Source organism: Rhineura floridana, chromosome 8, assembly GCF_030035675.1.
Source record: "Rhineura floridana isolate rRhiFlo1 chromosome 8, rRhiFlo1.hap2, whole genome shotgun sequence".
Taxonomy (NCBI): domain Eukaryota; kingdom Metazoa; phylum Chordata; class Lepidosauria; order Squamata; family Rhineuridae; genus Rhineura; species Rhineura floridana.
In genome coordinates, this window is record NC_084487.1 from 28605995 (window position 1) to 28620462 (window position 14468).

Genomic DNA, 14468 nt, shown 5'->3' on the forward strand with positions numbered 1-14468 from the left:
TTCTCAATCGTCCCAGAGTGCAGGACACGGAATAATGGGCTCAAGTTACAGAAAGCCAGTTTTTGGCTCAACATCAGGAAAAACTTCCTAACTGTTAGAGCAGTATGACAATGGAACCAATGACCAAGGGAGGTGGTGGGTTCTCCAACACTGAAGGCATTCATGTGCGAAGTTTGAAGGATGGCTGTGTTTCGGTTCTAGAAAGTGCAAATTTGGAAAGCGCAAATTTGATAAATTAAGTTTTAAATTGTACTGAATCAAACTGCTTCCCCATCCCTAGTAGACACACATATTATACTCTTGCGAGTCCATATAAAACATGTGGCTCCCACCATCCGGCATTTTTTTTAGTATTTGTATAAAATCCAGATCTAAAAGCATGATTCAATGCTGCTGGAGGCAATGAAGTTCTATGTGCAGAGTTGTCCTCCCTCCTGTGAGGAAATTTGGGGGTGGTAGTATGGCCCAGTGGTGAAAGTTTGAGTAGTGGGTTGCAGCAGAGGAGACCATCAACCAGGCCACTGCAGATGATGTGGGAGTGGCCTAGCAACAGCTACCTTATAACATGCTGTGGTGTGTCCTCATTCAATTATCCTGATAGGTATTTTGCTTGAGTTAAAGACTGGTAATCTGCAGCAGTGCATTCTAAAAGGAATTTCTGAAGGGAGTACCCTAATGCAGGCCTTTTTCTTGATTTTCATCTGGTGTTTTGCAGCTTATGCATGGCCTCTTTTAATTTTGCTCCATCCTGGGTTTGTCCAGGTCCAGTGGATGCACCTGAATCCTGACAACCATGGTTAGAATTTCTAAGAAGCATGTAAGAGCATGTGTTTGAATATTTGTGCATATCTGCATGCGTATCTTTGTGGAATTCATGATGGTGTGTGTGTGTTTGCATGCATGTATGAAAGAGAGAGGGGAGGGGTGATTATTGGGCTATTCCTATAATTATAAAATATGGTTTGAGACACTGTCCAAAATAACAGAGCCCCTTAGGGACTCATTGTTATACTTAGTAAAGCATACTTATTTTTAAAAGTGCATATGTACTCCATGATGTGCAGTGGATGCTTATGTAGAATTAGGTGCTTTATAAAGGGAGGGGATTTGGTTGTGATTCTCAGCCAATTTAAAATCAACACTGTTGCCAAAGAGTCAAAAACAGTTCCTGATGCTTGGCTTAAAAGAATTCAAGAAGGAAAAAGCATTCATTATATTGAGCTTCAAGAAAAATAACGTTGCACTTGTCTTCTATTGTGGTTTACAGACCTAAGGACCATCTGAAAGGTGCAGAATTAATAACCACAAAGGAACCTTGTGATGACTGTAAACTTCTCATTGAAGAAAAGGGGATTATCAGAACCATTTATCCTATTCGAAGCAAGGTAAAGAGAGAATGAAAAACAGTAAATATTGTTTTTTAACAAAAGCTGCCCTCTTTCCAAAGTTTTGTTCACAGCCATTGCATTTAGAGTCAAACTAGACATGACAAACATCAGTCCTATACACATCTACTCAAAAGTAAGTCCCACTGATTTCAATGAGATATACTTCCAGGTACGTACATGTATAGCATTGTAGCAGGGCAGAGCAATTCTACCTACTGTGGCAGATCTACCTCCAAGTCCCAACAGGGTGGGAGCTGGGGGAGTAGCATTTTCTTTCTTTTTTGTCAGAGTTGTGCCCGCACCACCACCACACACAATTGGTTCCAAAGGGAGGAAATTAATAATGCCAGCTGCAGGAATGGTGTAGTTTAGGGTCATTTGTGAGGACCATGACAGGAAAAGTGGCAGAGATTCCCACCACCTCAGTAAAGAGTGCTCTAATAGCAGATCTCCCTCTCTACCCATGGACTCCCTCTCCGTATCCAACAGCCCCTCAGCTGCCGTTCCTGGAAGCTTAATATGTTCTGGATCCCATGTATGGAATTGGCCACATCTTCCTTTACAAAAAGGTTGTCACGCAGAGGAGGATCAGGATCTCTTATCAATCATCCCATAGTGCAGGACACAGAATAATGTTTTGACTGAACATGAGAAAAAACTTGCTAACTGTTTGAACGGTACGACAATGGAACCAATTACCTAAGGAGGTGTTGGGCTCTCCAGCACTGGAGGCATTCAAGAGGCAGCTGGCAACCACCTGACGGGTATGCTTTAATTTGGATTTCTGCATTGAGCAGGGTGTTGGACTCGATGGCCTTATAGGCTCCTTCCAACTCTACTATTCTATGAAAAAGCAGCGATGAGGTCCCCATATGGAACCAGACCATGGTGTATGGGAAGGGTATTTTGCCCTTTTCCCCATCCACCCCATTTTTATGCGAAAATAGTTTTTTCGTGCTAAAAGGCCAGCTCCAGACACTCTTGAATGAGACTGATTATCTGGATCCATTTCAGTCGGGTTCAGGCCTGGTTTTGGCACGGAAACAGCCTTGGTCGCCCTGTATGATGACCTCTGTCAGGAGAGAGACAGGGAGAGTGTGACTGTGTTGATTCTCCTTGATCTCTATGCGGCTTTCAATACCATCGACCATGGCATCCTTCTGGGATGACTGGCTGAGTTGGGAGTGGGAGGTACTGCATGCCAGTGGTTCTGCTCCTACTTGGCAGGTTGCCTCCAGAAGGTGGTGCTTGGGGAACATTGCTTGGTACCCTGGACTCTCCAGTATGGAGTTCCGCAGGGGTCAGTTCTGTCCCCCATGCTGTTCAACATCTACATGAAACTGTTGGGTGCGGTCATCCGGAGCTTTGGAGTGCGTTGCCATCAGTATGCTGATGACACACAGCTCTATTTCTCCTTTTCATCTTCTTCAGGTGAGGCTGTCAATGTGCTGAACCGGTGCCTGGCTGTCACAATGGACTGGATGAGGGCTAATAAACTGAGTCCAGACAAGACAGAGATGCTGCTAGTGGGTGGTTCTTCTGACCGGATGGTGGATGTCCAACCTGTCCTGGATGGGGTTGCACTCCCCCTGAAGGAGCAGGTTCGTAGCTTAGGGGTTCTCCTAGAACCATCTCTGTCACTTGAGGCTCAGGTAGCCTCAGTGGCACGGACTGCCTTCTACCGACTTCAGTTGGTGGCCCAGCTTTGCCCCTATCTGGGAAGGGAGAACCTGGCTTCAGTTGTCCATGCTCTGGTAACCTCCAAGTTAGATTACTGCAGTGCACTCTACGTGGGGCTGCCTTTGAAGACGGTTCGGAAACTGCAGCTTGTGCAAAATGCAGCGGCCAGATTGGTAAAAGGGACCAGACGGTTCGAACATATAAAACCAATTCTGGCCCGCTTGCATTGGCTGCCTGTATGTTTCCGAGCTCGATTCAAAGTGCTGGTTTTAACCTATAAAGCCTTACACAGCTTAGGATCACAATACCTGATGGCACACCTCTCCCGACACGAACCCACCAGTACATGATGCTCAACATTCAAGGCCCTCCTGCGGGTGCCTACGCGGAGGGAAGCTGAGAGGGTGGCAACAAGGGAGAGGGCCTTCTCAGTGGTGGCCCCCAAATTATGGAATAACGTGTGATGAGGTGCCCCTGGCGCCAACAGTGTTATCAAGACTTTTCTCTTCTCCCAGGCATTTTAGCATGTGTTTTTAAATTGCTTTTTAAAAATGTGTTTTTAAATTTGTATATTTGTTTTTAATTGTTGTAAACTGCCCAGAGAGCTTCGGCTATGGGGCTGTATACAAATGTAGTAATAGTAGTAGTAATAGTAGTAGTAATAGTAGTAGTAATAGTAGTAGTAATAGTAGTAGTAATAGTAATAGTAATCATAGAATCATAGAGTTGGAAGGGGCCTTGTAGGCCATCGAGTCCAACCCCCTGCTCACAGCAGGAAATCCACAGCTAGAGCATCTCCCGCAGATAGCTGTCCAGCCTCTGCTTGAAGACATCCAGCGAAGGGGATCCCACCACCTCCCTAGGCAGTCGGTTCCATTGCCAAACTGCCCTTACTGTCAAGAAGTTCCTTCTAATGTCCAATCTGAATCTACACTCCTGCAACTTAAAACTATTAGACCTAGTCCTACCCTCTGGGGCAGCGGAGAACGAATCTGTACCCTCCTCTATGTGACAGCCCTTCAGGTACTTAAAGAGTGCAATCATGTCACCCCTCAGCCTTCTCTTCACCAGACTGAACATGCCAAGTTCCTTCAACCTTTCCTCATAAGACTTGTTCTCCATACCGGCTATCATCCTCGTCGCCCTCTTCTGAACCCGCTCTAACTTGTCTATATCTTTCTTAAAATGAGGCGCCCAGAACTGAACGCAGTATTCCAGATGAGGCCTGACTAATGCAGAATATAGTGGGACTATTACTTCCCTCGACCTGGAAACTATAGCTCTGTTTATGCAGCCCAAAACCGCGTTTGCCTTTTTTGCCACAGCATCACACTGCTGGGTCATGTTCAACTTGCAATCCACTACAATTCCAAGGTCCTTCTCACACGCACTACTGCTAAGCTTGGTATTTCCCATCCTGTACCCGTGCATTTTGTTTTTGTGGCCTAAATGCAGAATCTTGCATTTGTCTTTATTGAATGTCATTTTATTAATTTCAGCCCAATTTTCTAGTCTATCCAGGTCCCTTTGGATTTTATTCCTGTCTTCCATTGTGTTAGCTATCCCTCCCAGTTTCGTATCATCCGCAATAATAATAATAGCAGCAATAATAGCAGCTTCAGGGAGACAATTTTCAGCAAGAAAATTATGTGAGGGAAAACCTTAGCGCCCCTCACTAATGCTACAGTCCCAATCAGGATCATACACCCTGCCTCACTCCGCTGCTTTTTGAAAGGAAGATGTGGCTAGTCCCATGCACATGATTTACATATATACTTAAGGCACATCTAGAAAGTGTTTGTCTGTCTCTTTTATTTAATATATTCTATCCTGCCTTTTAGAACAAGCCTCCACGAGTCTGGTTGCAATAAAAATGTTAGACAAACAACTGAACAAATACAGTGAAATTACCATCATACCCTTAATCATGGGCTGCTTTCAGATACAATAACAAACCATAGTTTGCTTTGTATGTGAACATGCTGTGGTGAACCTTTTGCTTCTTCATTTTCCCTTCTTTGTGTGTGAAAAGGTTTGCTGGGGCGACAGTCTGAAGTTTCTATTCATGCCTTGTAACAAACCACATCTTCCTGATTTGTTTGAATACAGGAAACTATGGTCAGTGCAACATAAAGTTGGTTTGATATCAGTATCTTGGCTCGATAGCCTCGCCTGTTAACTATGGTTTGCACAAACCACAGCTTCTTGCATTCACATGAAATGGAAACCACAGTCTGTTACAAACTTTCAAGTGGAAGGTTCAAAGGCAAAAGGGGAGGGAGAACACACAGCCTGGAGATTCATTGCATGGGTGTGCATGTTTTTGCTCTTGAGAGCCACATGCAGCAGTGGGTTGGAGGCTGCATGCTGGTGGTGTGTGGGACCTAGGCTCTCCTCCCACAGCCTTTCTGCACTCACTGTCCTTCATACATAATGATACATACAGACATACATACACACACACTTTCTCCCAGTCTCTTGCACTTTCTTGTGCATGTGTGTATACACACATTTCAATGTGGGAATGCAGAGTTTTAAACCTCTCCTCCCAGCACATTGAGATCCTATTGTATCTCCTTATTCCCTGCTGATTGGTGATGGAAAGAGCTGAGTTGTTTCCTCCACCAATCAGCTGGAAGGTGCGGAAAGGTGTGAGGGGATTGCAACATTTCCATCATGCATCTTCCCCTACCACCACCACCACCACCCCAGTAATTGGTGCTGGCCACAGCTAAACAGTGTGCTGATTAGTGTGCTCTTCAGCTGCTTCCAACATCATTCACCCAAACAGTGGGTGGGGGAAAGGAAACAAATCAGCTGATGAGTGGCGAAGGGGCTTCGGGACAAAAACTCGATCCTGGTGATTTGAATCTTCTGTGTTGCACTGAGATGAGGTAATTTTAACTATTGCTCCCTCTAATAGCCAGTGTGGTGTAGGGGTTAGAGTGTTTGAGTACTACCTGGGAAACCAGGGTTTGAATCCCCACAAAGCCATGAAGCTCACTGGGTGACCTTGGGCCAGTCACTGCCTCTTAGCCTCAGAGGAAGGCAATGGTAAAACCACCTCTGAATACCGCTTACCATGAAAACCCTATTCATAGGGTTGCCATAAGTTGGAATTGACTTGAAGGCAGTCCATTTCCATTTAATAGCAAACTCGGGTGATAAGTTTAAAACAGTATTGGAGTCCAAAGGGGAGTGCTGAGAAGCAAGAGGGAAGGTATTAATGTGCTTGAGGGAACACCAAGATTTGCAGAAGGACAACCCCCCTTTAAAAACCCTAGTTATTTTTTTTTAAAAAGCCCACGAAGAATGCCTATGCTTAATACCCATGGGATGCTGAGTATCTGGGCTCATCTACACAGTGGTTAATTGTGTTTTCATGCTACTCACATCTTTAAATTTGCATGGTTCACATGCTGTTACTGGCAAACAGAATCTATCACAAAGTTTCCCCCCTGTAAATCTGTACTAACCCAATCTTCTGCTAATATGAAAAGGGAAGTAAAATATGACTTCACTCCCTTTCTCTAGTGCTTGCAGGCTTTTTGCTCCAATGCTTTTAGATGGGTGTGACCATCATTCCACTCTCCACACCCACACCCTCTTCCTCCCTTTGCTTATTTTGCTTCCTGTAGGCTGACATGCAACTTCCGGCAGCTTTCCTCCTTCTGCTGGCTTTTTTCATGTTGCTGCAAATGGTGCCTTTATTTTCTCTCCCCCCCCAACTTGTGCACAAAAGCATAATACTGCTCAAACAAATATTTGCATTTCATCTGTATTGTACCAGTGAAAATACAAATAATTGCACTTCCAGGTTGTTGTTTTTTTAAATGAAACTTACTGGTAGAACAAATTGGTTGCCATGTAACCAGAGGGAGTGGAAATGTTAAATTAGAGAGTGTGGTCATTAGGAAACTGCATGATTGATCCTTCCCCTCAGTGTGAATGTCTTTAGTATGAAGTTATGCTCCCATGTGGATAAGCCCTCTGTTGGAAAAGAACAACAGAAAACTAGAGCGCTACAGCTGATCTTCCCCTCCTTCGGCGTGATCAGTTTGAATGAAGGAGTCTGATCACGCCAGAAGAGGAGAAGATCAGCTGATCCCCCGCTGGCACCATATTAGCGGAACGCCAAGAAGCGGGGCCCTACTGTATAGTTATTTCAAAATATTCCATTTAACCTAAACCTATGTGTTTTAATATCTATGCTATACTATTTTCTAAAATCAATGTCAGAAATTCAGCAGCCCACTGAACCACCCTTTCCCATCCTTTGGGTCCCCAGATGTTGTTAGACTACAACTCCCATCAGCTCCAGCCAGCATGGCGAATGGTCAGGAATGATGGAAATTGTAGTCCAGAAACATTGGGGACACAAAGGTTGCGAAAGGCAGCACCAAACTTTACACATTATCCTCAGTGACTGCACATTTCTTAACTGTGGTAGCAGTGGAGCATACATCCAGCATTACTTTAAAAAAAATCAAAGAGCAACAAGGATATCTACCAACCCGTTAACTGTTCTGCCACTTTTGGAAACCCTGCTCTCTGTGTTATTTTTTAAACATTTCATTTTTTTCCAGATCCTATCTTGGATCTTCCAGTTCTCCATACAATGGGACTTATTTCTGAGCAAGCATGTGGAGGACTGTAGATATAAAGTACCACCAACTTTCAAATGTTGCACCTAGGGATGTAGTCATCTGGGGTCTCAGCAGCTCTTGGACCCCTTACTTTTTTGGGGAGCAGGGTCCCAGCAGGAGTGTTCTATGAGCCATAAGCATGAAAAGGGAGTTTGTTAGCCACTGAGAAGAGTCTTCCAATATACTTCCTTGTTCTTTCTTTCTGATTGGAGGCAATCTGACTCACCTCCTTTCACCGCTGATTAGCTGCTAAGGACGTCTGTTTTTGTGGGAGAAGCCATTAACAAGGATCTCATTCTCAGCAGTGTGTGGCTGTGACTATCATGAAGGGAACCTACACTTCTGAATTTGCCACTACGCTACTGGTTGCACCCCATTACAAGAAACAATTTCTTAACCCTATTGTGTCCCAAGAATACGGAAGCAGTTCGACATCCGTCTCTTTCTCAGAAGAAGGCACACATAAAACTATTTACTCTTTAGAGTTTTTATTTATGGTATAACTGTGAACCTATTGATGTGATTATCTACAAGAGATAATGAGAGGTGTGTTTTGATGTTTCCTTTTCTAGGAAATGCCTGCTTCACAACGACCATCAGGTAAGCCATCATTGTTCCTTCTAACAGGCAAGCACAGGCAGAAATGGAGCCAAAGTAGGGCCACTGAGAAAGAAGAGGGATGTATTGGCATGCTCAAGGGGATTTTTTTTAAAAAACAAACGAACCGAAGCAACTGACCACCTGACCCCGCAAGTAGCCCGATAAGGACTGGGCATGCTCTGTAGCTACAGAATGCCTTGTGTTAGTGGAAAAAATGGAAAAGAGGGTGTGTGGTGGGAGTGGCATGCCCTGCTTGAGCTCTTTATAGCTTGTCATATCCTGGAGGAGGGTGTGGCTGGCTGGCAGGAACCCTGAACAGGAGTACTCCTGCTAGGAGGTAAAGCTATACTGCCACTGTGAAATATACCTGTGAGCTGCTAAAACAATTTCCCCTTAAATGCCAAGTACCTGGGTAAGTGCAGTGGTTTCACTTGAAGAAACAACTGTGACACACAGTGGCTTGGATCCTATGGTAAACTAATGCAAGGAAGTTTATAATAGGAAAGTTTCCCCTCCCTTCCTCTCCCATGAAGCCCCTCCACCCCCTGAAAAGTCATGGGTTATGGGGGCCATAGTTCAGCGACAGAGCATCTGCCTTGGATGCAGAATGTCCCAAGTTCAGTCTCCCGGAAAGACTGGGAGAGGCTTGCTGTCTGACACCTTGGAGAGCCACTCCCAGTCTGTGTAGACTGTACTGAGCCAGATGGATCAACGGTCTGATGTTCAGTATAAGGAAGCTTCCTATATGTGAGTGAGGGTGTGAGGGACATATAAAAGAAGAATGGAACGGGACAGAATTGGATGGCCTTCATCCAAATCAGGATGGAGCAATGCAGCATATTTAGGGTCATGTGTAGTTTTACCCCGTGGTCATGATTAACCTCATTTTAACACAGATTACAACATTATAGCCAGGGATTTGCCGTATTAGGCAAGTAATATATATTTTTTCAAATATTGCATTACTTTCAGAGACAAACCGTGAAGAAGAGGCACTAGTGGATGACGCAAGAGACAATACTGAGTGATTCTTCTCATTCATCAAGTAACAGGCTTTGGGAAAACAAACAAAAAAGCTCAGTGACCATTTCTTTGGCTACACCTGCCTTCACAAGATGCAAGATAACAACATTTATCTATTTATATCATGTGTAACATTTTGCAAAATGAACTAAAATTATCCTTAATTTTGGGGAAAGCTTTAAAATCATTCTCTGGGAAAGCTTTAAAATCATTTATTTGTTGTAGAGCATTGATAGTACATTATGTTGTACTTTGTGTTAAGGAATGTAGTGTTCTGTACAGTCGAAATGAATCCAGATTCTCTTCCAGTCAGTCTGAAAGGGTTACAGCTAACTTGGTCCTATAACGATCAAATAGATTCATTAGGTATTCTGAGAGGATCCCCAGGAAGATTCTAGGTGCAGATGATAATGGGCCTTATATCCCTAACTGGAACTCCAGGCTCTTATTTTAAAACCTTCCACTGGTATTCAGAATTAGAGGCTCACATGTATGAAGATCCTAGTCTCAGAGTGTGTGCCTGAGACTTCAAAACCGAGAAGCAAAAAAGAATCAAAAGCCTCTGATGGAAAATTAGTATGCCAGCTAGGGAAGAGAAATTTGATTAAGTTTGCATTTAATAGCAAGCCTACTTAATTAACATTTTCCAAAACAATATTACGGTGAAGTGTGTACAAAAATGCATTTATAAGTGAAAATAACATTTAAAAATCCATGTTAGAGAAAACTGCTCTGCAAAAATGTGTATAGTTGGCAAAATTGCATACAGACGTATTAGGGGAAATTCACTGATGAGGAGGACTTCAAAAAAATCACAAACTGATGTTGAAATGTGGAGAACCGAACTTAAGATGAGAAAAACGAGAAACCAACATTGAATGATTTGCCCATCCTTGGTATCAGCTGTATGGTTACAAAGATGGTTTTAGTTTTGGCTTCACAGCTACTGCCAAAAGGCTGTTGAAGAACCAGATGGCGCATGCTAAGTCACCAATAGAGAATGGTCTCATCTGCTAGTCTCATGCATAGACCATGCAGTGGTAACACTTAAATGTTCTTGCAGGTAACAATTCTATTTAATTGTTGCAAACAGCCTCACATTCTTAGAGGATGGCACACTAGACCAGAAGTTCAAAGGCAATGTATAGCTAAGGAGCATGCCAATTAAGTAACATACACAGATGCTGGGAGGTTCAAAGGAATGTGATGGGGACAGCACAAAGAAAAGGTTAGATGGGACTGGCTGGTGAATGGTGGCATCATCATGCCCTGGTACTCCCATGGCTAGAACAAAAATATAAAAAACCAGGGAATGGAGGCTTCCATTCTCCTTTGGGAGCTCTCTGGTGTAGAGAAAGCTGTTAGGGATAAGTTTTTCTCCTCTCATAATATTAGAACTCGGGGGCCATTCAGTGAAGCTGAATGTTGGAAGGTTCAGGACAAACAAAAGAAAGTACCTGTTGACACAGACCTTAGTTAAATTTTGAAATTTGCTCCAACAGTATGTATTGATGGTGACCAACCTGGATGGCTTTAAAAGAAGTTTAGACAAATTCATGAAAGAGAAAGTTATGTTCTCCACTACTGGAGGCAATATGCCTCTGAATACCAATAGCTGGGAACTCCAACTGGGCAGAGCACCTTTCCTGCTTGTGGGCTTCCTGTCGGCATCTGGATGGTCAATGTAAGAAGAGGATGCAGGACTAAATGGGTCTTTGGCCTGATCCAGCAGGGCTCGGCTTATGTGTAAGTCCAGTGGTGGCTGGTGCCTATTGGGACTTGTAGGGCAAAAGGCAAGGAGTCCAACAGTAGATGGAGGCAGAGCCAATCACATGCCAAGCCCATCCCCTGACTTGTTGACTGTAAGAAAGCAGGCAGATGGGGTCTGGCTAAGGGTAGACTGAGGTTGGTGGCGCAGCGCCCCATTTGCCCTAATGGAACAGCCTCTGCTGCTCATATCCTTTGGGAGGCCCCCTCACTCTCAGCTTTTTTGTTTATGATTCTCCTCTGGAACCAAGGAATCTTGGTAAATTATGGGCTTCAATTCTGCTACACTTTTATACTTTTATGCTTTTAACTTTTTAGCTGATTCTTTGGACTTAGAATTGTTTTAAGTCTCTTTTAAATATATTCTGAGATTTTGTCTTTGACTCATTTCTGTAGCAAAAAGATTATGTACCCACCTTGGAATCATCCTGGAACATAAATTCAATCACACTATTATTGATTGGTTTTAATTCAGTTTACCTGTACCCCTCCTCCAACATTTTAGGATCCTTTTTGTATTTTCAAACTCTTTTCAAAATATGTAACCGTTTCCCGTGCTGTTAGGTTTGAATTTCATTTTAGTGAATCTTTTAAAATTCTGAACACCTTTTAAGTCAATTTCAATGCCTTAGCTTTCATATTTAACTATTCTAGTGCCACATCTAATTCTTTAAGTGCCTAGGGAAACTTTACCAATGTTTCAGCTTCGCATTTAAAAATTCAGGTAGTGTGCAAGAGGAAATTAAGCAGAGGTAGGATTATATTGTATGTTTTAGCTTCAGTACTTCATATCAAATAGTGAGCAGGAGCCTGTTGAGAGGAAGTCATATCATATTAACCAACTGTTCTGCTTGTTGCTTCTGTACCAGCTTTTGGAACTTCATGCCTTTAGTTTTATCTTGAGTTTCTTTTGCATCTCATTGCATGCTAATCATATAGGCTCTTCTAGATGCTCAAATAACAACTCAGTACAAAGCATTAATTCCCTGGGTTGAATCAAACTAAAATTTTTTTGAGTAGATCCACTTGAATCAGTGGCCTCAAGTTAAATAATGACTAATTGATTTTAATGACTTAGACGCAGATTGGTTCTAGATCTGTATCATCTGTAGTTAAATTTATTAACTTGTCTAATCCTTATGCAACATCTTACATTTTAAATTTCTTTTCAATAAAGTGTTTAACGTGTTCCAGTTAAATTTGGAATTGGTGATGTTTTTATTTATTTATTGTATTTATAGACCACCCCATAGCCGAAGCTCTCTGGGGTTTACAGTACCTAAAAACATTAAAAACAAATATACAAATTTAAAACACATCTTTTAAAAACAATTTAAAACATAATTTAAACATTTAAAACACATGCTAAAATGCCTGGGAGAGTCTTGATAACAGTGTTGGCGCCAGGCGCACCTCGTCAAAGACATCATTCCACAATTTGGGGGCCACCACTGAGAAGGACCTCTCTGTTGTTGCCACCCTCCCAGCTTCCCTCGGAGTAGGCACCTGGAGGAGGGCCTTAGATATTGAGCGTAGTGTACGGGTGGGTTTGTATTGGGAGAGGCGTTCCATCAGGTATTGTGGTCCCAAGCCGTGTAAGGCTTTATAGGTTAAAACCAGCACCTTGAATTGAGCTTGGAAACATACAGGCAGCCAATGCAAGCGGGCCAGAATCGGTTTTATATGTTCGGACCGTCTGGTCCCTGTTACCAATCTGGCCGCTGCATTTTGCACAAGCTGCAGTTTCCGAACCATCTTCAAAGGCAGCCCCACGTAGAGTGCATTGCAGTAATCTAACTTGGAGGTTACCAGAGCATGGACAACTGAAGCCAGGTTATCCCTGTCTACATAGGGGCGTAGCTGGGCCACCAACTGAAGCTGGTAGAAGGCACTCCGTGCCACCAAGGCTACCTGAGCCTTAACTGACAGAGATAGTTCTAGGAGAACCCCTAAGCTACGAACCTGCTCCTTCAGGGGGAGTGCAACCCCATCCAGGACAGGTTGGACATCCACCATCCAGTCAGAAGAACCACCCACTAGCAGCATCTCAGACTTGTCTGGATTGAACCTCAGTTTATTAGCCCTCATCCAGTCAATTGTTACAAACAGGCACTGGTTCAGCACATTGACAGCCTCACCTGAAGATGAAAAGGAGAAGTAGAGCTGCATGTCATCAGCGTACTGGTGACAACGCACTCCAAAGCTCCGGATGACCGAACCCAGTGGTTTCATGTAGATGTTGAACAGCATGGAGGACAGAACTGACCCCTGCGGAACCCCATACTGGAGAGTCCAGGGTGCCAATCAATGTTCCCCAAGCACTACCTTCTGGACACGACCCGCCAAGCAGGAGCGGAACCACTGGCATGCAGTACCTCCCACTCCCAACTCAGCCAGTCTTCCCAGAAGGATACCATGGTCAATGGTATCAAAAGCTGCTGAGAGATCAAGAAGAATCAACAGGGTCACACTCCCCCGTCTCTCTCCCGACAGAGGTCATACAGGGCGACCAAGGCTGTTTGTGCCAAAACCAGGCCTGAAACCCAACTGAAATGGATCCAGATAATCGGTCTCATTCTAGAGTGTCTGGAGCTGGCCCTCAACCACTCGTTCAAGGACCTTGCCCAGGAATGGAACATTTGCCACAGGCCTATAGTTATTAAGATATTCTGGGTCTGAGGTGGGTCTCTTCAGGAGTGGTCTCACTACCGCCTCTTTCAGGCAGCCAGGGACCACCCCCTCTCACAGAGAAGCATTAATCACTTCCCTGGCCCAGCTATCCCTGCTAGCTTTTATTAGCCAAGAAGGGCAAGGATCCAGCACAGAAGTGGTTGCACAAACCTGTCCAAGCACCTTGTCAATGTCCTCAAGCTGTACCAACTGAAACTCATCCAAGAAATCGGGACAAGGCTGTCCCTAGTTGGACCTTGTTTGGTTATTCATTGAGGTACTTCTTATATTAACTGATATATTAACTGATAACTGAGCTACTAAGGAGCAAATTTACATTGCTTTTGAAATTATCTCTTGGAGTCACACAGTTGAGTGATGCCTATTGTTTAGTGCCTCCTGGTCCTCTTGCTAGGATCCTTTAGTCAATAGTCTTTTGTTTTTATCAAAAATATTTATATTTGAAGAAATTTCCCTGCTCAGCAGCCACACATAAGAACATAAGAAGATAAGTAGAGCCTGCTGGATCAGACCAGTGGCCCATCTAGTCCAGCATCCTGTTCTCACAGTGGCCATCCAGGTGCCTGGGGGTAGCCCGCAAGCAGGACCCGAGTGCAAGAACACTCTCCCCTCCTGAGGCTTCCGGCAACTGGTTTTCAGAAGCATGCTGCCTCTGACTAGGGTGGCACAGCAC

At 43.8% G+C, this 14468-nt stretch overlaps 1 protein-coding gene across 5 annotated transcripts in view; it reads left to right on the forward strand.

The window, feature by feature from the left end:
- Positions 1-12223, forward strand: part of LOC133390330 (cytidine and dCMP deaminase domain-containing protein 1-like) — a 29568-nt gene extending 17345 nt beyond the window's left edge. For 3 of the 5 annotated variants that reach the window (XM_061638740.1, XM_061638744.1, XM_061638743.1), the window contains 3 exons: positions 1268-1385; positions 8287-8314; positions 9287-12223. In XM_061638740.1, the coding sequence (XP_061494724.1) occupies positions 1268-1385; positions 8287-8314; positions 9287-9342 (202 nt within the window). In that variant the 3' untranslated portion in view covers positions 9343-12223. Of the gene's footprint in view, positions 1-715; positions 818-1267; positions 1386-8286; positions 8315-9286 lie in introns of those variants that run through there. The other 2 variants (XM_061638741.1, XM_061638742.1) reach the window with 2 other exon arrangements.
- Positions 12224-14468: the final 2245 nt, after the last annotated feature.